At 35.3% G+C, this 24,597-nt stretch overlaps 2 protein-coding genes across 2 annotated transcripts; both read right to left on the reverse strand.

Annotated features, from left to right (window-relative positions):
• Positions 1–446: 446 nt before the first annotated feature.
• On the reverse strand, positions 447–6,261 carry LOC147395983 (ubiquitin-like-specific protease ESD4). The gene is made up of 9 exons (XM_086450954.1): positions 5,090–6,261; positions 4,917–4,996; positions 4,748–4,841; positions 4,011–4,109; positions 2,785–2,877; positions 2,568–2,687; positions 1,359–1,462; positions 1,070–1,142; positions 447–991 (listed from the first exon to the last, which is right to left on the reverse strand). The coding sequence occupies exons 1-9, from the start codon at positions 5,951–5,953 to the stop codon at positions 929–931; spliced, it is 1,590 nt and encodes a 529-aa protein (XP_086307080.1). The 5' UTR covers positions 5,954–6,261; the 3' UTR covers positions 447–928.
• A 5,321-nt stretch (positions 6,262–11,582) lies between these two features.
• LOC147395984 (ABC transporter C family member 14-like) lies at positions 11,583–22,460 on the reverse strand. Its single transcript, XM_086450385.1, has 12 exons — positions 22,261–22,460; positions 19,468–21,636; positions 16,774–17,094; positions 16,589–16,675; positions 15,310–15,939; positions 15,047–15,211; positions 13,985–14,279; positions 13,685–13,899; positions 12,638–12,943; positions 12,490–12,553; positions 12,156–12,395; positions 11,583–12,044 (listed from the first exon to the last, which is right to left on the reverse strand). The coding sequence occupies exons 2-12, from the start codon at positions 21,568–21,570 to the stop codon at positions 11,944–11,946; spliced, it is 4,527 nt and encodes a 1,508-aa protein (XP_086306511.1). The 5' UTR covers positions 21,571–21,636; positions 22,261–22,460; the 3' UTR covers positions 11,583–11,943.
• Between the last annotated feature and the right edge of the window lie 2,137 nt (positions 22,461–24,597).

Here is a 24,597-nt window from a genome sequence, read left to right on the forward strand (position 1 = left end):
ATGGTAAAGCTTTAAACAATATAGTGGGTACGCAACAGAGATTCAAAGTCATTAGAGGGGATTGCGGAGAGAAATACCGTGAAGAATGTCTTCTTCAATGATGTTTTAAAGGCTTTTGAACAGATTTCGGATTCTGCATTAAAGATGTGGGGGCGTAAAATGGTGCTAGAGAGCTGGAAGAATATCTCAGTTCATAAAATGATTGATCTTTTAGTTTATCATTGTCAAACAATTTATTGAATCCTCTCCAGCTCAAGTGATGCCTAGTAAGTTTTCGTTGATTGAATGGTCTTCCCATTGTAGAGTTTTATAGCTGGCATCATCAGCTGTTTGTATCTCACCGTTTTCTCAATAGTAAAGTACATAGAAATGAAGAATCGGTACTCGGTATCATTTGGTTTCTGAGAAATCGAAGTAAAAAAAGATTGTAAGGACATCCACTCAAATACAGGATAAAAAGCCAACCAAGATCCATTGAAACCAGTGTTCTTACAGTTACAGACTGAATACATGATGAGACAGCTACAATAAACACTAACAATCTAGAAACAAAAAGCTGTGGAAGGATCAAAACTGAGAACAGAAAAACAGATAAAAACATCGTTAACCTTCACACTTCTACCCATCATCTTAAGCACTAGAGCTGTTCCCGCTGCTAATTGCTCAAAATTATATGGCATATACACGTGTCTCGTGTCACAAATTTCAACGAACATTGTACACAGAAAGCAAGGTGCACATCTCAGTAAAGACCATCTTAATAGTCCAGTCCAGTCAAACAAACAACTCGAGGGCACACACCAAAGCCACTTTAGAGTTCTGTTTGAGTTGCAATCACTTGTTATCGACATGTTGAAACCACTCATGATTATCTGTCACTTTGACGTGAATTAAATGACCTGCTAATATAAGGAGCTCATTATGCAGTTCATTCAGCTTTCAACCTCAGAATTTCCTTTGCAGTCCTCAACCGAAAATAGGGCATGTTCTCCTACATAGAGAGTACAAAATGAGATGTAGAATAACACATCACAGACAGAGGCAATGCATTTGATATAAATCAACTTGCCTGATTGAACTTGAGCCCTACACCTCTGCTATAGAAATCTGCATATTTGATCATAAACATGCCACAGTCCCACCTATTCCAAAAACGAAAATTTATCCTCAAATTTCCAGTTAAGGCAAATCCATACAACAGCAAATGAATGGCTTGCCACAGAAAATTGCTCTATTCTATGGAGTGCACTACTCTATAAGTGCATTCACTTAGTTACAATAAATTCAGAAAAGATTCCTTTACGTTGTAAAATTTCGAAGAAAATGACATTTTATGTGTCTAAGAATAGCACATGTACCCGTTCTCCTGCTCAGGAAGGTCATCAACATATTCTTGCTTCCAAGAACTTACATCGATGTCTTTTGCATTCTTATCCTTAACTTCATCCACAAAATACCTAGCCTGAAATGTTAACAAAACAATCAAGACGTGACATGGATTACAAGTTCCAAGATAATTAGAACACATGACATAAGCAATTGCAATTATGTTGAATATAAGGTCGAATTGTTAATTCTAACTTCTAACGTACACTATTCGTGAAAATAGTTTGCTTGCCAACAAAAACTTCACATAGGTTCCAAAAAAGGTGGTCCACTTTTTTTTTTTTTTTATATCATCGTATATGCATAGAACTACAGGAAAAGAATGCACAAAGGATAAGGGTTCTTTCTCAAACTAAGAAATTGCAGTGTTTATGTACCAGCTGTATTTCTCAGTCTCACTGCACTGAACCAATGCAAGATACCCACCAATAATATCAAGCACGTCCACCTACACCATGTTAAGGCTCGTGAATGAGCTCCAAAACCGTTACAGACCCAAGCAAAGTACTAGCCTCAGCCAATAATATCTATAAAATAAAACACAATGGTGGGGTCCCACTCTGTCTCAAGATTTATACTCCATAACCAACATATCTTGAGGATATGTATAAACTTTTTTTCTCTTTCCAAAAATACCCCTAACTTTATTCTCTTTCCTCTTCCATCCTTTTCCAATATTACTCCTCCAACTTTATTGTCTTTCCTCTTCTCCCCCTTTAATTATAATACCTCCCCAACATTATTATTTTTCCTCTTTTACCCCCTTAACCTTAACCCCAAAGAGGATGCCCGTGCTTAGTTTTGTTATAATATTTGAAAGCATGGTGGATAATCACCATTGTAGGAGAGCAAAATGCAGAAAGATCATGGTAGAGTAAAACCATTGCAGAAGAAAATTAAACTAGGTTAAGAAGAAAAAAAAAACAAAGTGCAATTCAGACCACAAAAGACTCAACTGAAGAAGACAAAAGACAACCAAAACTATTTTTACCTAATGCAGGAGTCAAAGCATCTTTCATTCATAAACCTATTTTTAACTACGAAAGGATACCAGGTTTAGATTGAATGATAAGTGAGCAAGTATTTTTTTTCTTTGTCAAGAACTAAAATTCTGAATTCACCACATACATTTCAAACAGTAACATGTGTCTTTTGCTAGACTAAATTGTATTTAAACATACCAGAACCTTCAGCACTTGCGTATCCATGCCTTTAAGCGAATCAAGATACTGGAACTTTTCCTCCTTTTTATTGATAACCGCTAAGCACCAGTGTATCTCCTTGTGAATAGGGACAAATATCTGCAAGAGTATTAGTAATGTTATTATATAAATCCATTTTCAACCGAAAGAGTTAAAAGGATAATGGACTAATTTAGAAGGGAAATAACAACTTTACTTTGTCACACTCAATAAGGCCGTACCCTATCTTCCTTTGGGTAGTCCACCTTTTGACAGCTTTGTAGTCATAACCATTCTTCCCGCTGATCAACTAGTAATAAAAAAGAAAATACAACGGTAAGCTTTGCTAACTAATTAAGATCAAAAACAAAATGTAGAATACCATTCCACTTAGTTGGATGGGAAATGGTATTTATTTATTTTAATTTTTTTTCCAATTTTTAATTTATATTTTGGCCCGCCCCACTAGAATTGCATTCCATTGACAAAAAACACAAGTCCTGGAAGAATATGAACCTGCATTACTTGAACCAAGAGGACTATTTGTCTTATCTAATAAGACGGATGCTTCCTAAGTGTGCGCCTGAATTGATTGAGGGCTGGTTTATAGATGCTCTTGTGGACACAATTTAGAGGATGCTTCCTTCTTCTACTTGTTGGGGCCTTTGGGACAAACATAATGCTTGTACTTTTAAGGTAAAAGCGCTTCTATTTTCATGGTAATTGAGGTATGAGGGAAATTTTCTTTGAAGACATGGTTTTTGGATGGGAGGATACTTTACATTAAGGCCCTGCTTGGTACACTACAAATCCTTTGCATTTGCAAATGATTGGCACTGCAAATGTTTTGCAATGGTTTGGATGAATGATTGACAATTACTTGGTAACCATTGGGAAATCTCTTGCGAATCTTTTTATGTGATTAGTTGATCTTTGCAATAATAATTTTCATTGAGATTTTGCAAATGATTTGCGGAACTTTTTGTGCTGCAAATCATTTGCTGAAATTTCTTAAAACTTTAGGTGATCCAAGCAATTTCTTTGCAATGCAAATCATTTAAATTGTGTAACCAAGCACCAATAAAATTGATTGCAGAAAATGATTTGCAGCATACCAAGTAGTGCCTAAATGTATATCGTTTTTCAATTTTGCTGTGTCAAAAGGTATTTCTTTCACTAGTTTGTAAATTCCCTCTACACTGGGACATACTTCCTTTTTATCATCCAATTCCACTATTCACAAATAAAACTAAAATAAAAAAAGTATTCAATATAGACATAAATAAAAAATATATGTATGAAATAAGAATGGTTGCTCAAGGCTTGTGAATAAAAGTGTGCACAAACTGAATATTGAACAAGCAGGATAAAATATATGGAAAAAAAATACATCACTAAGCTCAAGAAGTTCAAGATGTTAGATTGCAAATGCAATAATCCAACCTTTTTATAGAAGAATGTGCTGAAGAAATGGCACTTCAAAAACTTTTTCGGTTCTCTCTTTTCCCTCTCCTTCAGTAATTCAAGGTAAACATTTATGACCTACAAAGAAGAAAAATCACGCATATCAAGAAACATTTAAAAGAAGTTATTAGGCTATGCAATTAGCTTCTATCAACCATTACAAAGTCTCATATGTAGGCATATAACAAAGCATACACCCTATTCCTCTCCTTTTAAATAAGAGAAAACTTCATAAGTAACACAATAGTATTAAACTTTGCACTATAACTACAGTAATATAAAACTATGATCCATTCTATATCACCATGCTATACCCTTAAAAAAAGAGTAGGTAACCTGACTTTCAAAAGAAGTAGGTATTGCAGAACAATCTATATAATAAAACACAACAGTAGATCCCATTTTGCTACAATTTTATGGGGATAAATGTCCCACTCCAGGTACAATATAGTGGGGTTCCACACTACCCCCACTTTATTGCCTTTCCTCTCCACCCCCTTCAACTTTATTGTCTTTCCTCTCCTCCACCCCCCACCCCCTCCCCCTCCCCCTCTTTCTTTCCCTTTCTCAATAATATCCCTCCAATTTTACTATATTTCCTCTTTTACCCTTTAGCCCCAAAGCTAGTACTCCTAAATATTGATACTAAAAAAAACTGGAATGTAGATAAATATACACAACTTAGTAGATCGAGAAACTAAAACAACAAGAATCACCTCATCATTCAGCCAGGCTCCTGGTCTCAAGCATTGCAAAATTTGTCCCGTAATCTCAATATTAGAATTCTCATGTGCGACTAGCACATTCCGCCTGCAGAAGAAAATGTCAAAAATAAAATAATTACCAAAATCTATGCGCTCCAATAATATATATATGAGATCATACCAATTAGAATTTGAAAAAGCACAAGAGACTTCAGCCTCCTCTTCGTCCGTGAGAGGGACAAACAGTTCCCAAAGTACATCCTGAAAATTATTTGAAATGTTATAGTAGCCAAAGACATGATCACTAAGAGGAAATATGAATTGCAGAAAAGATAAATAGCAAACATATTTTACCTCCTCTGGATTCTTTGCTGGCCTTGAGAAAAAGGACAACTTTTTCTTAGTTAAATTGATATTAAAGTCTAAGGAATCCAACTTGGCATTCCGTCTCTCCGCCGATTCATACAATTTTTTGTGTGGAAGCACACCCATTTCTTCTAACCCATGATTTACTATGAGAGACTCCAAACTCTTCCCAACATAATCCACTTTTGGTGTCTGATTTGTTAAATCAGACACCACCGAAGACGATCCTTGGAGATGATAATCCGCAAACTTCTCATATTTTTCCTTCAAATAGACATCCTCATTGGTTTCAAGAGACCTTTGGAAATTATAATCCGCAAATTTCTCATATTTTTCTTTCAGGAAGTCTTCAACATTGGTTTCAACAGACCTCTTGTTTGAAACCACAGACTGCCCATCACCTTCATGCCCATTATCCAATGTTTGGAGTTCTTCTATGCTCGAATCCTCAGAAATCACATCCTTCGAACACTTATCATCCACATCAATGACTTCCTTATCCTTTCTCGAATGCTCTAAAGTATGGTGAGCCAAGCAATTCCCCATATTATCCAAATGGGTTCCTCGACCCGAAATCACTGAGAGATTAAACTTGGGTTTTCGACAAGGACCGTGAATTTCTCTACGGATTGGCTGTATGGGTTCAGGGTACTGGTGAATTCTAGAAACTTTTCTTTGTGGAGAAACAAGAGAGACCGATGGGTTTGGATTGAGATGCATAGAAATTCTGGGTTTCTTCGAGACGGGCAGATAGGATTGAAAGTTTGAATCTTGAGAATTATAAGGAGATGAAAAACTACTCAAATTGAACCAATTGTCTCCACGTTTACGATAGCTCGTTAGGGCACACATGGCCGATCCTGTAATCTCTTCCAATTATCCTAAAAACCCGAGAAATCAATCCCATCTAAAGCCTGCCATTCCATTATCAAATAACCACTACAACATTCGGAGAGAAAGAAAAAAAAAAAAAAAAAATTTGTGCAGAAACTCTAGTTAAAGACGAAATTGCATGTTTGCATAGAGAAATTAGGGTTTTTTGAGTTCGATACAGAAGTGGAATTCAAACGAGGAGTTAAATTAGGGCAAAAAGATGAACCTGAGATTGAATTTGAAGCCCTTATCCGTCTGGTACTTCGAATACGAAGAAGAGAGATCGTTTGAGACACTAAAAAGGTGAATTAGATATACTCCTCCATGTTTTGGTGAATATTTTAGATACCCCTCTACGTTTTTAAATAGATAATATACCCCTTGATCTTGGTATTTTCATTCAGACTTAATAAAATGACTTAAATATCCTCAATCTTTGAGTACACTTCCACACCCTTTTTCAATTAGACAGATGACATGACCTTTGACCCTGCTAGCCTTCTTTGAAGAGACTAATTTATTGAGAAAAATATCCATACATTTGACCTTTTTTAGAAATAATTTTTTTTAAATAATTAAAAATGTGTCTTAATCTCATAGATATTTATGTAAAAACTTTGATTTGATTAGCAATTCGACTTTCTTCGAGGGCCCACTCAAGCATAAGGCCACTTAGGCAATCTTTCGAGGCCCACAATTGGATAAGTCCTTCAAAAAATATTTTTTAATATTTTTATTTTTAATTAAAAAATTATTCTTTTTATTATACACATGTTTTTCAAATATATATATATATATATAAATTACTAAACGATCTCTTATTTCAGATTCCCACAAATGGTAATTTTCAAATCAAACAACTTTGAACTGGATTCCAAATAAGGGTAAGTTTTCTAAAAATTTAAACAACCCTATCTTGAAGGAAAAAAACAAAAAAAAAAAAAAAAAGCCACCCATCGGATTATATCCATTTAACAGAATTTAACCTATTCCATTTATTTTTTAATTTTTTTAAAATACTCTAATCCTCCCACAGATTCTCTAAAAATGGTTAAACCCTGTCTTGAAATTGAAAACAAAAAAAAAAAAAAACTCACTCACGATTCTATATAGAATTAAAAAATTTACCTTATCCCATTTAAAGTTAAAAAAAAAAAACTTAAACATTCCACCCAAGTTGAATCGTAAACAAAAAAAAATGGTTAGTTTCCAAAAATAAATAAATAAATAAAACAACTCTATCTTGAAACCGTAAAAAAAAAAAAAATCTTTTAAACATTGAATATAATATATTAGGAAATTTTGAATATAAAAACTTTTTTTTTTATTGATACGCTCGACTTGAACCCATGACCTCGAGGTTGTTTTGTAATGTTTCAAACCAAAGTAAGAAAAAGTAAATTTTAAATATTTTTTTATTTAAATAATTAATTATTATTTATTTTAATAATTTAAATATAAAAAAGCCTAATTTTAAGATTTCACCTTAGGTGACAACTTGTATCGAGCTGGTCTTGTTTTCGCCCCAAAATTATTTTAATTCCCCCGCCCCCACCAATTCCCCCACACCCACAAAAAAAAAAGAAAAAAGAAAATTCATAATAATAACTATAATTCAATTATATTCAACATGTTTTGAAAAAAATCCTCTAATGTAAAAGTTTATTTTTATTAAAAATGAAATAATAAAGAAAAATAAGGAATTTGGATAAGAGGTTGAAGATGGGGATAATTTGGTTACTTCTATTAATCTCTCATAGAAGATTGTAGTCAAATGTAAGTATGTAATCCTATTCAAAACGCAAGGGTGTATCAAGTATTCCTCAAAACCCAACGATGGGGTTGTCTGAACTTAAACTCTCAACCCTTTTGATTAGGGCTTAAAACGGGTCGGGTTTAGGCCGGATATGTATCTACTCATATTTGGATCTGGATCCATATCCGATTTTTTAAAAATTTTCATTAAACCTATATCCGGATCCGACCGAATTAATTGATTTGGTCGGTCAGGTCGGATAATTTTAAATTATTATAAAGTAATTCATTAAAAAATGTAGTTTAAAGTGATTTGAACTAAAGACCTCTCCCCTTTAAAAAAAAAAAAAAAACTTTGACCACTACACCTAATACTCATTTCTTGATAAATGATAGATTAAAAAATCTAAAAATATTACATACAATATACAAAATAATATATCATTTGGATATAGGGATGGGTCCGTATCCAAATCGGGTCAAGGGATATCAACCCATATTCGACCCATATTTTAATTCGAATATACTTGAAAAAATCAAATCCGCTAAAAATCGAATTCGAATTTCAGATAAAATCCGACCCATTTTAAGTCCTACTTTTGATCTTGGAGAATGATGGGAAGGGTTTTGAACTGGATCAATTTGATATTAATGTGATAAGAATCGGATCTGATACAGAACTGATCCAATGCTTAGTGAATTGCTCATTATCCGGTCCAATTCTCATCAAGAACTCAAATTTGGATCCAAATCCAAACTGATAACAATTGGGTTGGGTCAGAATCATATCAAATATGCATTGAAATATTAAAAATAGATATACATGGTGTATCTAAACAAAATATATAGCATAATTTATATATTTTATCACACATCCAATTAAATTGGGACATGATTGATTTTTTTTTTTTTAAGTATAAATTTCAAGATATCCATCAGAATCATATCAAATATGCATTGGAACCCAAAGATTTCTAGTAAGATTTAGATCCAAGTTTCAAAAACTCTTAACGCGCGTGCGTAGGAGATGCGCATCTTGTTTCACACACGTGCGCCAGGCCGGACTTTGGTGTTACCTAAGTTTTAATTAAAATTTGTTTTGAAAATCAAGCCAAACAAACCTTTTTACATCCGTTCGAGACAAATCCAACATTTGGACAGATCCGTTTAGTGTCTCTTCATTGGTGTCCCTATAGTACTCTATGTTGATGTTTATTCTGAATCAGTATAGAGAGAAACACGGGCAAAGGGTTTGGTGACTGTTTGGACAGTTGCTTCTCCCCTATTTATTTCCAAAGTTTTTTTTTCAACTCTTTGCACTCAAATTTTCACAGCACATCGCCATTTAATTTTATTATTGTTGCTTTGAGAGAGCACAAAATTTAGTTAAGTTCGTTGTAATGTTCTAATTGGAATGCCTCCTTGGAGCGTGGATTGTTGTATCTTGGATAGCGACGTCTACGGAACTGTGGTATCATAGCAGGGGCGAATTTTATTTTTGGATAATGCATTTGTGCATGAAAATTGGATATCAAACTTAGAAAAAATTCACTAGTGGTTACATTTTTACACTTGGAAGTGTAAAAATCTAATGAAAATCCACCAAGTAAACATACATAGCTCTTTTCTGTATGGAATCTGAATTTATTGTCATGGATAAGATTTATGAAGAAAGTGAGTGACTTAGGAGTTTTCTTGTTGACATTTCTATTTTGCCTAAGCTAGTATCTCCTATATCTATTCATTATGACAACCAGATTACCACTACAAGGGCAAAAGACAACATGTATAATGGCAAGCTAAAACACATTAAATGGAGACACAACTATGTACTATTTTCAAATGAGATTATTTCTATTCACTTTGTAAAATATAAGGAAAATTTGATGAATCCTTTAACTAAGGAATCACTTCAATAAAAATTCAACCTAATTTACTAGAGATCCCAAGATCTATGGTCAAATGGGAAAATCCATTGAGTCTAACTAAAAGAAAGCATTAACTAGCATATATATCTATACCAAGTCTATTCCTGTAAAGTGATAACGTTGTCTGTAAAAGAGGAAATGTTGAAGTATAATTTCTTAATGCTACCTATACTTGTAAAAGTAAAGCATAGCAAGATATTTCTCATAAGCACACTTAAATGAGTGTAAAAATAGGTTGTTTCTATGAAAATTTAGACTAAATTCTCTAAAGAACTCATAATATCTGGTTATTGCTTAGGGTCAAAGTAGATACCATCAAAAGAACTTGACCATTGGTTGATTAACCTATGTATAATTTATTGTCTTTATTTACACTAAAAATTGGCAGTTCAAAGCTTAAAGTCCACTAACCAACTAGTAAATCTGATAGATTTATACTAGGTAAGTTTCAAGTCTAGAAGACACTTATACTGATACATAATTGATCAAAAATGCCTTTCATATTTTATACATATTAATTAATTTTTTTTTTTTTTTTTTTTTTTTTTTTTGTGTTTTATACATTCATGTGATGGGTTATCGAATTATAAGGATGTAAATATAGAAAACCCCTTTGTACTTCCTTGTGGGGGATTGATGGAATTATAAGGGTGTCAATGTATAAAATCCCTTTGTTTAGTTGTGGTTTTATTTTTTTAATGTGATTTAATCCCACATCGTAAAATAGAAAAAAAAGAAAAAAAAAAAAAAAAAAAAGAGTTGGAATGTAACGCTTATATTATTATTATTTCTATTAGTCTTTAGGTTAATAGAGATAGTAAGCGGGCTCATGCACGCATGTGAAGACCCAAAAGAAATTTCTAAAGGTTTTTAGTGGGATTTGGGTCTAAGTTTTGAAAACCAGGTTTTTAGTGAGATTTGGGTCTAAGTTTCAAAAACCCTTAGCACATGTGCGCATCTTGCACGTTTCACACACACACACACACTATACCTGACTAGGGTCTTAATTGCTTAAGTTTTTATTAAAAGTTTGTTTTGAAAAATCAAAATAAACAAATTGTCTTACATCCTTTGGAAATCAGACCGTTTAGAGACAAATTCAACCAATGGACAGATCCGTTTGGTGTCCCTATAGTCCTCCTTGTTTGTGTTTGTTCTGAATCAATGCAATAGAAAGACACGAACAAAGGGTTTGGTAACTATTTGGATTACCAGTTCTCCTCTATATATTTCCATCATTTTTCTGATTCTCTGCACTCAAAATTTTCAGTATCCACTCTCCCTTCTTCACAAGATCTAGTCGATTAATCACCATTTCATTTTATTAGGATTGAATTAAGAAAGCACAAAATTAAGTCAAGTTCACTCTAACGTTCCACTTGGAATACCCCCGTTGGAGCGTGGGTGGTTGTATCTTGGAAAGCGGACACCTACAAAACTATGATACCATAGCATGGGTAACTTTCGCTTTAGGATTGTGCATTTGTGCATACCTCAACCGATCAGTTAGATAAGTATCATATTTCCATTACATTGAAATCCAAAATCTGAATTTTTCTCAATCTTCTTCCCTTACTTTTCTTAAAAACCAATACCGACTTTCCAAATTCGAATCACCACTTAGGGGTCACCCTTGAGTATTTATCCTATAAATTACCCAATACATATGGGAGGAAGGGATTGCACGTGCCAGATGATTAGTCGGGTGCTACAAGAAGTCTAGACACCTTGGTTACCAAAAAAAAAGATCAGAACCAAAGTTTCGTCCAGACAATTTCTTGATCAGAAGAAAAACCCAAATCTCAACCAAGACTTTCATACACACATACACACAAAATGAATGTAAGACTTACTATCTACCTTGTAAACCGTAGAATAGAGTGCTTAACACAATGAAACAATACCATTAGTCCGTAAAACTATGGTTAGAAGAATGTAAAACTTACTATCTGCCTTGTAAGCTTTTCACTGCGATACAAAAAGGCTCCTTAGAAATGGAGAGGACAAGCCTTAGAAGACATTGAAACGAAGAACCCCCAAAGGTTGAATTACTTGCTTCTGAGAGCCCATTTTATTTAAAAATAATGGCATTGTTTATTGGGACATTTGAACACAATTCCAATTTCTGGTAAATAAAACCGGTGCAAGGAAATCTTACCAACAGATGGTTTTGGATTTAATTCTAAAGCTATCGAAGCATTAATTGCTCATACCTGAATTAAAGAAGATATGATCAGCAATTTGCTCCTTGTAACCGAAAGAATCATCACAAAAACTAGTAGTTTTCTACAAACTCGTAGATCGATTGGCGTATTCTTGAACCAATGCCCTGAAGAGCGATTGTCGTTCGAGTAAACGAGATGGTTTGTCAAACTCCTTCGACTGTCCTGCTCAAGAAAAAAATGGAAGAACAAAAAAAGATTCATTTTTATAATAAATTTATGATTCCATTGTGAACTTTATATTAAAGGCAAAAACAATAATTGTGAAGAACATACCAGCATCTATCACAAGCACTCTGTCGCAATCCATGACTGTGGGTATTCTATGAGCAATGCTGATAATGGTACATGAAGCAAAGTCCTCTCTAATGATCCTTTGAATTACACCGTCCGTTTGTGAATCAACGGAAGCTGTGGCTTCGTCCATAAACAAAATGCGGCTACGCTTTAACATTACTCTTCCCAAACATAGAAGCTGCCTTTGTCCCACACTCCAATTGTCTCCACTATCAACCACTAAAAAGAGGGCAAAAATTTGACAACCATGAGTGTCGAAGACGATAACCCCAACTATAAATTTAATCAAAATTTTAAATTTATAATTAAATACCTGAAGCATCAAGTTTATTGGGTTTTGCAGCCACCACATCTTTAAGTTGGCAGCGTTCGAGGCTCTAAAAAAAGACAAAAACAAGCAAATTCTTAGCCTTCCAAAGCAAATTTTAATAACAGCCCGTACTACTACTAATAATACTCACCTTCCATATCTCTTCATCAGAGTACAATCCAATTGGGTCGACATTGCTTCGTACGGTTCCTTCAAAAAGGACAGGTTCTTGAGGAATGATCCCAAAGCGGGACCTGAGATCATGAAGACCCAACTTGCAAATGTCGACCCTATCAATAATTATTTTCCCTCCTGAAGGCTCCATCACCCTAAATAAAGCTTGGATCAAAGTTGATTTCCCGCTCCCTGTACGACCAACAACACCGATCTTCTCTCCTCCTTGGATGCTAATAGTGATGCCTTTGAGGATCAGAGGAGTGTTGGGTCTATATCTAACCTGTTGACCAAGAGCATGCAACGTTCTGTTAGGCTTCATCCATGCCTCTAAAGGAATATGGATTTAGATATCATCTTCCTTAGTGGTACACAAGTGAAAATTTTAATACCAAAATAAATCAGCATTTAGAATTTTATTTGCAAATTAGAAAAAATGAAAGAAAGAAAAAATGTATCAAAATTCAAGAGAATAACTTGAAAAATGAGAGACCAAAAGATATTTTTTCCCCAATGGAAATGAATTAACCTTGGCAACGACTTGAATGGAGCATCGAATTTCATGTCATTTCCAATGATCAATTTGCTTTATGCCCAAGTTTGTTATTTTTCGTTATTTTGGTTTTGGTCTGAGAACATGTTTATGGAAACAAACACACCTAAATATAGCAATGCTACTGATCTTATTGAAATTAATCATGAATCTTTAGGATACTCATTAAGTCATCTTTACTATTATAATGAGAGAAGGGGAAATAGAAACGGCTCGACAACAAATTTTGGATCTCACAAATGCCCCCACCTTTGCCTTTAAACTTAATATAATCATGGTTATTTTGCTCAAAAACCAAAAAAATTACAACCCATGACTCTAATTACGTTGATTAGTTTTCAAAATTACGAAAATATCATTTCTACTTTGTAATCTTCAAAAATCCTTTAATCAATATTTTAAATTATAATTAAGCCCTTTTGATGCGTGCATTCTCACATGCCACCTTCTAGTTAATAAATAATCAGTTACCTGCAAGTCCTTGAGGTCAACATCACCATGGGAGGGCCAACCTGGAGGAGGAAGGCAGTCTTTGATCTCCCACAAGGCTTCAGATGGGATGTTTATGAATTGCTTTATTCTCTCGACTGAAACCATTCTGTTCTCCACAAGACAACTCATATATATGGTATAGAACAAAGCGGAACTGAAAGATAAACCATAGGAGAGAGAGAGACCCACATATTCTACATAATCGAAAACCATAAGTCAATTCCACAAGAAATAAAATGTGTCAGATGGAGAAGGAAAAATGTGTTGGGAGATAAATACCTGGCTTGATAACATTGCTAGGCAACAAGACCATGAATAAGGCAGAAAGGCATAGGACGACACTCCCAATAAATTCTAGGTGGAAACCCAACCACTCATTTGATCCTTTATTGTGGAAATCCATACTCATATTCACATCCACTCGATTAATATTATCCTGACAAAACCTTGCCTCCTTTCTGAAGCACCGGATCGTCATAACCCCGGACACGCTTTCTGAAAAATGGTGGATAATGGGGGCTTTCGTGATTGAGTCAAGTCGAGTCAACTCTCGAGATGATGCGAGATAGTATCCCTGCAGACCAAAAAGTTCAGGTAAGCAAAGTTCTGACCTCAGCACCTCACAAGGAGGTCACCAGATGAAGTGGACTTCAAGGATGGTCTATCAGGAAATGTGTTGCATATGTGGCGAAATGACAATCCACCATTCAATGGTTCCCACTAGGAAGATTTCAAAATTTTAAATTGGGTTGGTTGCTCACGTGCTACACTATGCCTGTGCAAGATGTTAAGACCCAAACCAATGCTCAAAAAAGACCTAGGCATTAATGGAGTGGAAAGCTTAAGTCTTAACCTAAGGATCCTAACATACCCCCACTCTTTAAGGCTGAGGCCCTCGTTGGCACACTTTATGGTGAACACCCCCCCAACCTTTTTCCCAAGTACCAGGTACCCCTTTTTTCTTTTTCCACAAGTCGCCTCTTTCCAAACTAATCATGGTGGCCTACTATGGGGGACCCCTTCCATATCCCATCCTATGATGGAGCCCCATTTTTTTTTAGTTTTTCAATAATCACCTCCCCATGACTAGAATCTTGGACGGGGGGTTGACTCTGATATCAAATGTTAAGACCCAAACCAATGCTCCAAAAATACCTCGGCATTAATGGAGTGGAAAGTGTGAGTCTTAACCAAGGATCCTAACACAAGATGTGTATGAAAACAGGAGCCTCAATTTTCTTACACACAAATAGAGATATGCCTTTATTGTGTACCATAAGACTACAAAGTTATAATATGGTGCATGAAGAGATTAAGATGGAACGGGAAAGGAGTTCTTACCCGATACCAGATATTGAACCAAGCCAATGGAATTATGAGGAAGATAATTGGCCAAGCAACTTGACAAATGACGATGATGACACTGGTCACTGTCATGTACAAGTTAATGGTTACAGACAAAAAAAAGGGAAGAAACACGTCAATCGTGGTTTGATCCGAAGATGCCTGCAAAAGATATAAGAACATGAGGTTATTTTATGAGTCTGAACATCGTAGACATGCAACCATAACAAGGAAACCTCCAAGAGGATGATCAATCTTACCCGACTCAGAATTCTTCCTGAAGGTGTTGTATCAAAGAATGACATAGGAGCATGTAAAATACTATGAAGAATCTGTTTGAAGAAGACTTGAGAGGTCTTGAGTCCCACAAACGTAACAAGGAAAGCTCTGATCATAACCAACACACACGAAATAGCAGCAATGATTGCATAGACACGAATGAATAAAGAAGGATTGAATGACGATGCGTGAGCATCCCCAGTCTCATAAGCCAGCCAATAGTCACTTGACATGAGGGATATCTGCCACACGAGTGATATTAGCATCACTACCGCAGCACCCCACCACCCATATGCCTCGGTGCAATAAGTCTTGTAAACTCGCCAGCTGACACGACCCTGCTCTCTTTCTTCATCTTTAATGAGTTTCGATGTTCCCTTTTGGGACTTGTTTTGGTCCAAACACCCGCTTTCACCATTGATTTCTCTTAGATGTGGAGATGGTTTTGGTGATTTCGGTGATTTTTGGGGTTCGCTATTGGACATATTGGCACTCTTTTCTACTAGGTCCATGGATGTCTCATGGGCAGTAACAAGAGCTGAGAAATCCAAGCCAGATTCCATAAGCTTGTTGTATTTTCCAGATTGCACTATCATTCCATCCCGCATGACCTGTTATTTTATCCCCAATATTAGACTCAATCAAATTGGAAATAAGAAGAATAAAGAAATTAAAGCTACCAAAACAAGTATGTGTGTCTTGATATTTAAACTTCCAAAATCAGATAGTTATCAATTATCATACTGACCTGTTATTATATTTCACAAATAATTTTTAGTAATGAACCAAGGCTTCAATAATGACCATTATAGAACCCTTTTAATAACCCATCTATACAACAATTAATGTTATACGGGTAAATAGCCTTCATTAACTGTTACCAATTAGACGATAGACCAAGATAGAGGTGGAATGATTGGACAGGGTTCTTGTAATAATTAAATATAATAAATCTACTAAATTAATAATGTTGAAATTTTAAGGGAATAACACAATGTTATAACCACTGGCAAGTTTTAAAATCTTGACTGAGGGATAGGTCAAGAGAGAAACTGAGAGTGTCTAGACCAACACATTTTGAAAGCAATCCCAAAACACTAAATGTTTCACAATAAATGTTTTATTCTGGTTTCAGCCGAGACAGGATGAAACTTTAAACCATGATCATTAGAACAATGAATAACAGTTGAGGTTCACCACAGCTATTTAAAATTTTGAATCGAAGATACCAAACACTAATAAAACAAGTATCAAACCTACCAATATGTGATCCACATTGTGCAAGAAGTCAACTTGGTGGGTTACAAGCAAAATGGTTTTGTTTTTCAGAACTCCCCTTACACACTCCTGAAACAACAATATCAGTATTAAAATGCCGTATCAACGAAACCCAAATATATCATAATGTTTCAGTGTACCTCAAAAAACTGTAAAATTATTATCACCTTGAATATTTCTGATCCGGTGTGAGCATCAACTGCACTGAAGATATCGTCAAGAAGGTAAATATCACAGTCCTGATAGACCGCTCTCGCAAGTTGTATTCTCTGCTTCTGCCCGCCACTGAGGTTGATGCCACGCTCACCTATCTCGGTCTTGTCTCCAAACTCCATCATTTCCAAATCCGTCTCTAGGCAACAAACTCTGATTACTTCCCTATATCTATGTGTGTTCATCGGCAATCCAAAAAGAATATTGTCCTGAATTGTTCCATTTTGAATCCATGATGTCTGAGCCACGTAGGCAGTGCTCCCACAAACTCTGACCTATACGAGAAAAGCAAACAGTAATGGTGGACCGATAGTTTCAATCACACACACACACACACACACACACACAAATATATATACATATATATGGGAAGTGTTCGGTAGGCAACATCCTAGACAAAGTTTTGTCTTATATGGCTAAAAAGTTTCGGAGATCATCCTCACAAAAAATCAGTCCATTCCGAAACTTCTAACCCCATGAAAAGTGGTTTCAAACTAACGGTAAAAAATTGACGGTCCACGATTCTTCAACTTATAATTAGGGTTAGAAATTTCAAAATGGGCTGATTTTTGTGAGGATGATTTTCTCATCACAAAGACCATCCTTACAAAAAATCAGGCCATTCCAAAACTTTTAGCCCACATAGGACAAAACACTTTGTCTAGAAATTTATCTACTAAAGGCGAACCTGATACGCATAGGGTCGGGCAATTTTGACAAAATCCTAGACAACATTCTAGACAAAGTTTTGTCTTATATGACTAAAAAGTTTCGGAATAGGCTGATTTTTTGTGAGGATGATCTTTATAGTGAGTAGATCATCCTCACAAAAAATTAGCCAATTCTGAAACTTCTAACCCCATTAAGAGTGTTTACAAGCTAACAGTGAAAAATTGATGGTTCACGACTCTTCAACTTATAAACTAGGGTTAGAAATTTCAGAATTAGCTGATTTTTTGTGAGGATGATTTTCTCATCATAGAGATCATCCTAAAAAAAAAAAAAATCAAGCCATTCCAAAACTTTTAACCCACATAGGACAAAACACTTTGTCTAGAAGTTTGTCTACTGAAGGCGAACCTGATATACATAGGTCAGGTAATTTTGACAAAATCCTAGACAACATTCCAGACAAAGTTTTGTCTTATATGGCTAAAAAGTTTCGGAATGGGCTGATTTTTTGTGAGGATGGTTCCTATAGTGAGTATATCCTCCTCACAAAAAAATCAGCCAATTCTAAAACTTCTAACCCCATGAAAAGTGGTTACAAGCTAACGGTGAAAAATTGATGGTTCACGACTCGTCAACTTATAAACTAAGGTTAGAAATTTCAGAATTGGCTGATTTTTTGTGAAGATGATTTTCTCACCATAGAGATCATCCTCACAAAAAATCAGCCCACTCCAAAACTTTTAGTCCATATATGACAAAATGCTTTGTCTAGAATGTTGTACACACACACACATATATATATATATATGGGTCAAGATCCGTGTACACATATATCTACTCATATATCTACAACGTGTTTTGTCCTATGTGGGATAAAAGTTTTGGATTGAGCTGATTTTTGGTGAGCATGATCTCTATGATGAGGAGATCATACTCACCAAAAATCAGCTAATTCTAAAATTTCTAACCCCATATTTATGAGTTGAAGAATCGTGGACCGTCTATTCTTTGTAAACCACTTTTGACGAGGTTAAAAGTTTCTGATTGAGCTGATTTTTTATGAGGATAATCTCCACATCATAAAGATCATCCTCACCAAAAATCAGCTCAATCCAAAACTTTTATCCCACATAAGACAAAATACGTTGTAGATATATGCGTACACGGATCCTGATCCTATATATATATATAAGGGGCGGTTCATGGGACATATGTAAAAATAATGGTTTTTCAAAATATGGGTTAGAGGTTTTGGATTGAGCTGATTTTTTGTGAGGATGGTCACTATGATGAGAAGATCATCCTCACAAAAAATCAGCTCAATCTGAAACTTCTAAATCCATCAAAAGGGATTTACAAATTATTGGCAAAAATTGGCAAAAAATCGACAGTCCACATTCTAAATCACTTTTAATGGGGTTAGAAGTTTTAGATTGGGCTGATTTTTTTTTTCGGGTGATCTTCCCATCATAGAGATCATCCTCACCAAAAATCAGCTCAATCCGAAACTTCTAACCCATATTTTGAAAATTTATTAATGTTACATTGTTTTTACATATGTTTTTTCATATGTCCCTTGATCTGTTCCCATATATATATATATATGGGGAATGCTAATGTCCAATAGCATTGTCCAACACTTTTTTTCCAATAATACCCCTCATCATTTTGTCTTTTAGTGAAAAAGACAAGGGTGTATTAGTCTTTTACACAATAAATGTTTGTTTACATAATAAATACTATGAACATTTAAGTATTTTGAATTAAATAACTTTTTTTGGCAAATGCTTTGGCAATCAATGCCAACCTAATAAATGCATTTATTAATGGCATAATAAATGTACCTTGTCTTTTTCACTAAAAGACAAAATGAAGAGGGGTATTATTGGGAAAAAAAAGTGTTGGGACTTGGACGTTAGCATTCCCCTATGTATGGAAGTAGGCCTAATTGTTAATTGAGAGAATAGAAACCATACCTTTCCTGAGATCTTGTGCATCTCACCGAGAATTGAAGCTAGCAACGAAGACTTTCCCGATCCAACGGTCCCAACTATTGCGGCAAGTTCTCCTCTTTTGATCTCGAAATTCAAATCTTTTAGAACTGCTTCCCCTCCTTCATCATCCCACCTAAATACCCCTCCCTTCACCTCCACAGCAATTCTACCCTCACCACCTTCCTCTCTCTCCACCGCTCCAACCACCAATTCCCGACTCTTCATAAACCCATCCAACCTCCCAAGAGAGATCATAGCTTGTGAGATCGAAATCAAAGACTGAGGAAAGTTCCTGATCGGCTCTTGCAAGATCTTAAAGATTGAAGTAGCGGTGAACACCGTGCCAGTATTAAGCGGGAGTCCCAACAAGATCGCTGTCCCGAATGTCAACGTTGCTATAATAACAGTTGTGCTCCAAAGAACACTCATGTTAGCCGAGATTGAAAACATGAACTTGGTCAACCATGAATACTCCGAGTCACGGAAACCTTGGATTCTCTTATTGAAGTGTTCTTCCCATGCTTGGAACTTGATTACACGCATGTAATTAAGCATCTCATTTGTGGCCTTCATTCTCGAATCACGCATCCTCATAAGATTGAATTGGTAACGGTTGTTCCTTCGGGTACCAAACATAACGAAAACCATGATTCCAATGACACCAACTAATGCCGAGAGCGCCGAGACACCAAGGTAGTAATAGAGGAGGCCTAAGGCAATAGCAACTTGAAGAGGCATCAACCATATAGAATGCAACTGAAGCATCATATCGGAGAGCTGTTGAGCATCCACGGCCATGTAATTAACGATTTGGCCGACACCATGAGCCTGTCGGCTCGAGCATGATAGCCTAAGACCCTTCTTGTATAAAGAGGTGATCAGAGTGGATCTAATAAGCATCCCTACCTTCATAGATTGAAAATTGAATTGGTGGGAGCACAAGACTTCAATGATTTTGGCCACTAAGAGAGTGATAACGAGGTAGTATCCTTCGTAGGGAGAACTACCCTTTCCTGAGGTGAAATCAACAAATCCTTGGAGCAGAATTGGGCCGACGAACATGACACAGAGCCGCACAATTGCAAGTAAGGCGGTGAAGACCAGGTCCTTCCAGAAGCATCGAAGCAATGTGGTTCGAACTGGATGCTTTGAATTCTCGGAGGGCTTAGGAAATTTCGATTCGAATAGCTCTGACATTCTTTCCGCTCTATGATCTGGTGCAAGTAATGGGATTTCATCAATCTTTAGAGGGGATTTGTAGCCCTTTTTCATTAAGGGGTTCATCCAAAGCCACACTGCTCTAGAGAACAGGGAAGCTGTGGCGTAACCAGTCACGTTCGATACACTCAAAAGTGGTTCTTTTAATTTCGATTCCGACTCCAACCCATTATCGGATTCACTGCTTATTGTAATCCCTGTGGATCCTTTAATGGAGACAAAGAGAAGAAAAGCAGATATTGGAAGAGTAATTAACGAAAATATATCATCGATTCTCAACTCAGTGTCTTGTTTTTCTTTAACGGAGCTCAGCCGAATAATCGCAGAAGCGGAGAACAAAGCGACAATAATGATGTTTACAAACCAGTAAATCCGAAGAGACATCGGATGATTAACGACTTTGAACCTCTTCTCTTGGGCTACTAAAACAGCAATTGTTCCATGGGTTACTGCTTGAATCAACCGAAATAGAGCTTCAGTCAGCTCCCATGGTGATTGGGTTGTCCTAGTGAAGGCTATAATGCAGAGGACTGTGTATGTGATTGCCAACAGAGATGTTAGAATTAAAGTGAGATTGAACCACATAGTAGTACTGATATGAGCTCTGTTGTTTCTAATGAGGGGTTTGTTGATGGAGGGATCGAGATGATCGTGAGAACGGAATCGAGAACATACTTTCTGGGTCAAAAATGCGAGGGGGATGAGCAAGAAGAGTAGATCAACGGAGGTGAACAAAAGGCGTTGTGGACATGGGGAGAGGAAAACGAATCTAAGCCATTGAAATATGAGTGAGATGGTATCTGAGGATTGAATATTAGAGCTTGAACATGAGAGGATTGTGAACCAAGAATCAGAGGAGGAAGACATGTTTACACACAAACTTCCCCCACAAGAGATCTAAAGCTCAGTCTTTTTCTCCTTTAAGCTTTTTTTCTGCAACAATACAGATAAATTTAAATAAAAACCAGAGAATGTAAGTCAGAAACAAAGAACAGAGAAAAAATATTTCATATTCATTTTTTATTTAGAAAAAAAGAAGAGAGAAAAGATCTCAGACTTAAACCAAAAAAATAAAATCTAAACAATGATAGAACATGAAGCCAGTTACAGAAACAAGAAAAGGAAAATATATATATCAAATCAAAATACAAAAATCATAAAAACTTAAAATAAAATACAAAACAAAGAAAACCCAGTATCAGAAAAAAAAAAAAAAAAACAAGAGAACAGATAAATGGGGAAAGAAACAGAGATATAAACACCATTGAAATTCTAAAAATTCAGATTTTATGGGCTATGTTGATCCAAGAAAGACCTTAAAACCCCACTAAACTGTACAAATAACACAAAACAAAATAAACCCAGAAGAGAAAGATGGTTTAAAACAAGAAAACTATCAAAGTTGTCACAAGTAACAACTCTGCTGAAACCTGAAAGAAACAAGAGCTTAAAAAACCCACTAAACTGTACAAATAACACAAAATAAAACAATCCCAGAAGAGAAAATGATTCGAAATAAAAACCAGAGAATTATTAAGAGAGCATTTGTTGTTTTACCACTTAAAGATTAAAAACACAGTTTGAATCTGAATAACTTGGTCTGTAAGGAGAACAAGAGCTTCTATGCAGAAGAGTTTGTGTATGTGTAACTGTGTGGCTTTCGTAGCTGTACAGAGCTTGACAAATAGTCACGATTTTATCATTTTCTCTCTCCTTCTCAGCTCTCTCTCTCTCTCTCCCAAACCCACCTACCACCACTCCTCCCGCTCCACACATGCACATATTTATCCCCTTGCTTTCCATCGATAACTGTACGAGACTGAGGATCCAACACGGTGTCCCGTTCCTATAAAATAGGATTGGTGTTTACGTGGCACACTTGAGTTGGTGTTTAAAATACCTCGGGTTCCTAACCAAGCTGTTCACGCAGCCGATTGCATTTGTTTCTAATCACTATTTTTTTTCAATAGACGTGGCATCATGCTATTCGTACACAGATTAGACTATAAAATTTAAAACAGCGAATCTCTGTTATATTACTGCAAGACTCAAGTCTGCAACGGCTCCCCCGTAAGGCAGACTGTGGAGATTTTTTTGGGGTATTTTAGAAATACACCCCTGTTAAATTGATGATATTAGGTTTACCCTTTGCATAATGCAAGGCTAGATTTACCCCCCATTCATCATAAGTCAACGTGAAATTTTGATTTTCTTTTTCCAAATTTTGATTTAATTATTTGGACACCATTTTGAAAAAAAAAAAAAAAAAACAACAACAAACAACCAAATTTTACCATCATCAAGAAAATACAATGATGACTCACAATAAGAGTTAGATCTAATCTCACATTTTTGCAAGGGATAATATTTCTAAAATACCCTTTTTTAGACATTCCACCCCTCGAGATCGGGGGTGTGGGTTGATGGTCCACTTCTGCTCAAATCGAGATAGTTGGAACATTCTAGAACTATCATCTTTTGTTGCACATGGGTTCAATGTATATCACCTTGCTTCCCCATTTCCAAATGTTGGTAAGAAAGAAATAAGGCAAGAAAAAGGAGGAGTTGGTGTGGCGTTTGCCAAAACATCCCGACAATCAAGTTAGTGTGTAGTAGAAGAAGTAGGGTAAAAAATTATTAGAAAAATAGAACTTGAAAATAAAGAAGAATTACTTTAAGGCACGTAGTAATCTACGTTGTCTTATAAACAATAGATGCCCCCACTCTGATTGAATCAAAAGATGAGGATGGATTGCTGACAAACTTGTATTATTTTGAGAAAATCTGTCACACAGAATCTCGGATACACGAATGCCTCTTTTTTGTGGAAAGTTTTGAATTATTTATTTTTAACAAAATTGATTTCTATAAATAGAGAACAATTTCAAAAGTCATACCCATTCGTAAATGGATTAAGAAACTTCATAGATATGAAACCCATTGGAACCACTAGGCACCTATTCAGATCAAAGAATCTATTAAGCGTCCTATGAGCCCCTTCGACACCTTTTGGGTCAGTCTTAGTGCCTATTTAAATTTGGACGACCCTCCTTAATTTTTTAATTTCTCTCTCTCTCTCTCTATCTTTCTCTTCTTTCTTTCTTATTTTATATATATATATATAATATAATAAAAAAGAGTTATTAAATTTTCATATAATTAAAAGTCATTAGGAACTCTCAAGGAGAAAGTCTTTAGAATAAAGAAGGAGTTGAGAATATATTCTTATTTATAGGTTTAAAAATCCCTCCAAAAAATTTAGAAAGTAATGTGGGATTTAAAAAATATTTGAAAAATGAATCAAAATGTATTTTTACAATCTTCAGTCCATATGAAAAGATATCAATCAATAGAAATGTTCTAAATAAAAATACTTACTTTTACTTTAACAAAAAAGTACACTAATCATAAAGTAACTTTCAAATATCATTTTAAAACAAATTAAATTAATTTTATTTGAATCAATTCTAAATAAATATTAATCAACATTTATTTTAATAAAAATTAGGGAATATAAACGAGTGAGGAAGGTGAGGAACAAAGAATTTGTTTAAGATCAAGGAGCTTCAAATTGTAGGTTTAAACCCCTCTTCAAGATCTCTATCTTCAATAGGTTGCTTATCCACGTGTTTTTCTCTATTATAGGTGCCACCAAATTATTGGACCAAGTAAATCATGTGTTGGATGGTGAGTCGTTGGTTTAATTCAAGTGGTCCTGGGAGTAGTGCCCACACCTTATTAATGCCATAGTGTTGAGTTTTATTAACAGGGTTTTCAATACATTTAATGCATAGGATTGGTGGGATATTCTTTTTGAAGGGTGATCTTATCCATAGTCACCAAGTGGGACTTTAGGATAAGTGGCACACACCAAAAAAAAAAAATGATAAAATC

The sequence above is a fragment of the Akebia trifoliata genome, chromosome 8, assembly GCF_017979445.1.
Source record: "Akebia trifoliata isolate Shusen 1 chromosome 8, ASM1797944v1, whole genome shotgun sequence".
In the NCBI taxonomy this organism is placed as follows: domain Eukaryota; kingdom Viridiplantae; phylum Streptophyta; class Magnoliopsida; order Ranunculales; family Lardizabalaceae; genus Akebia; species Akebia trifoliata.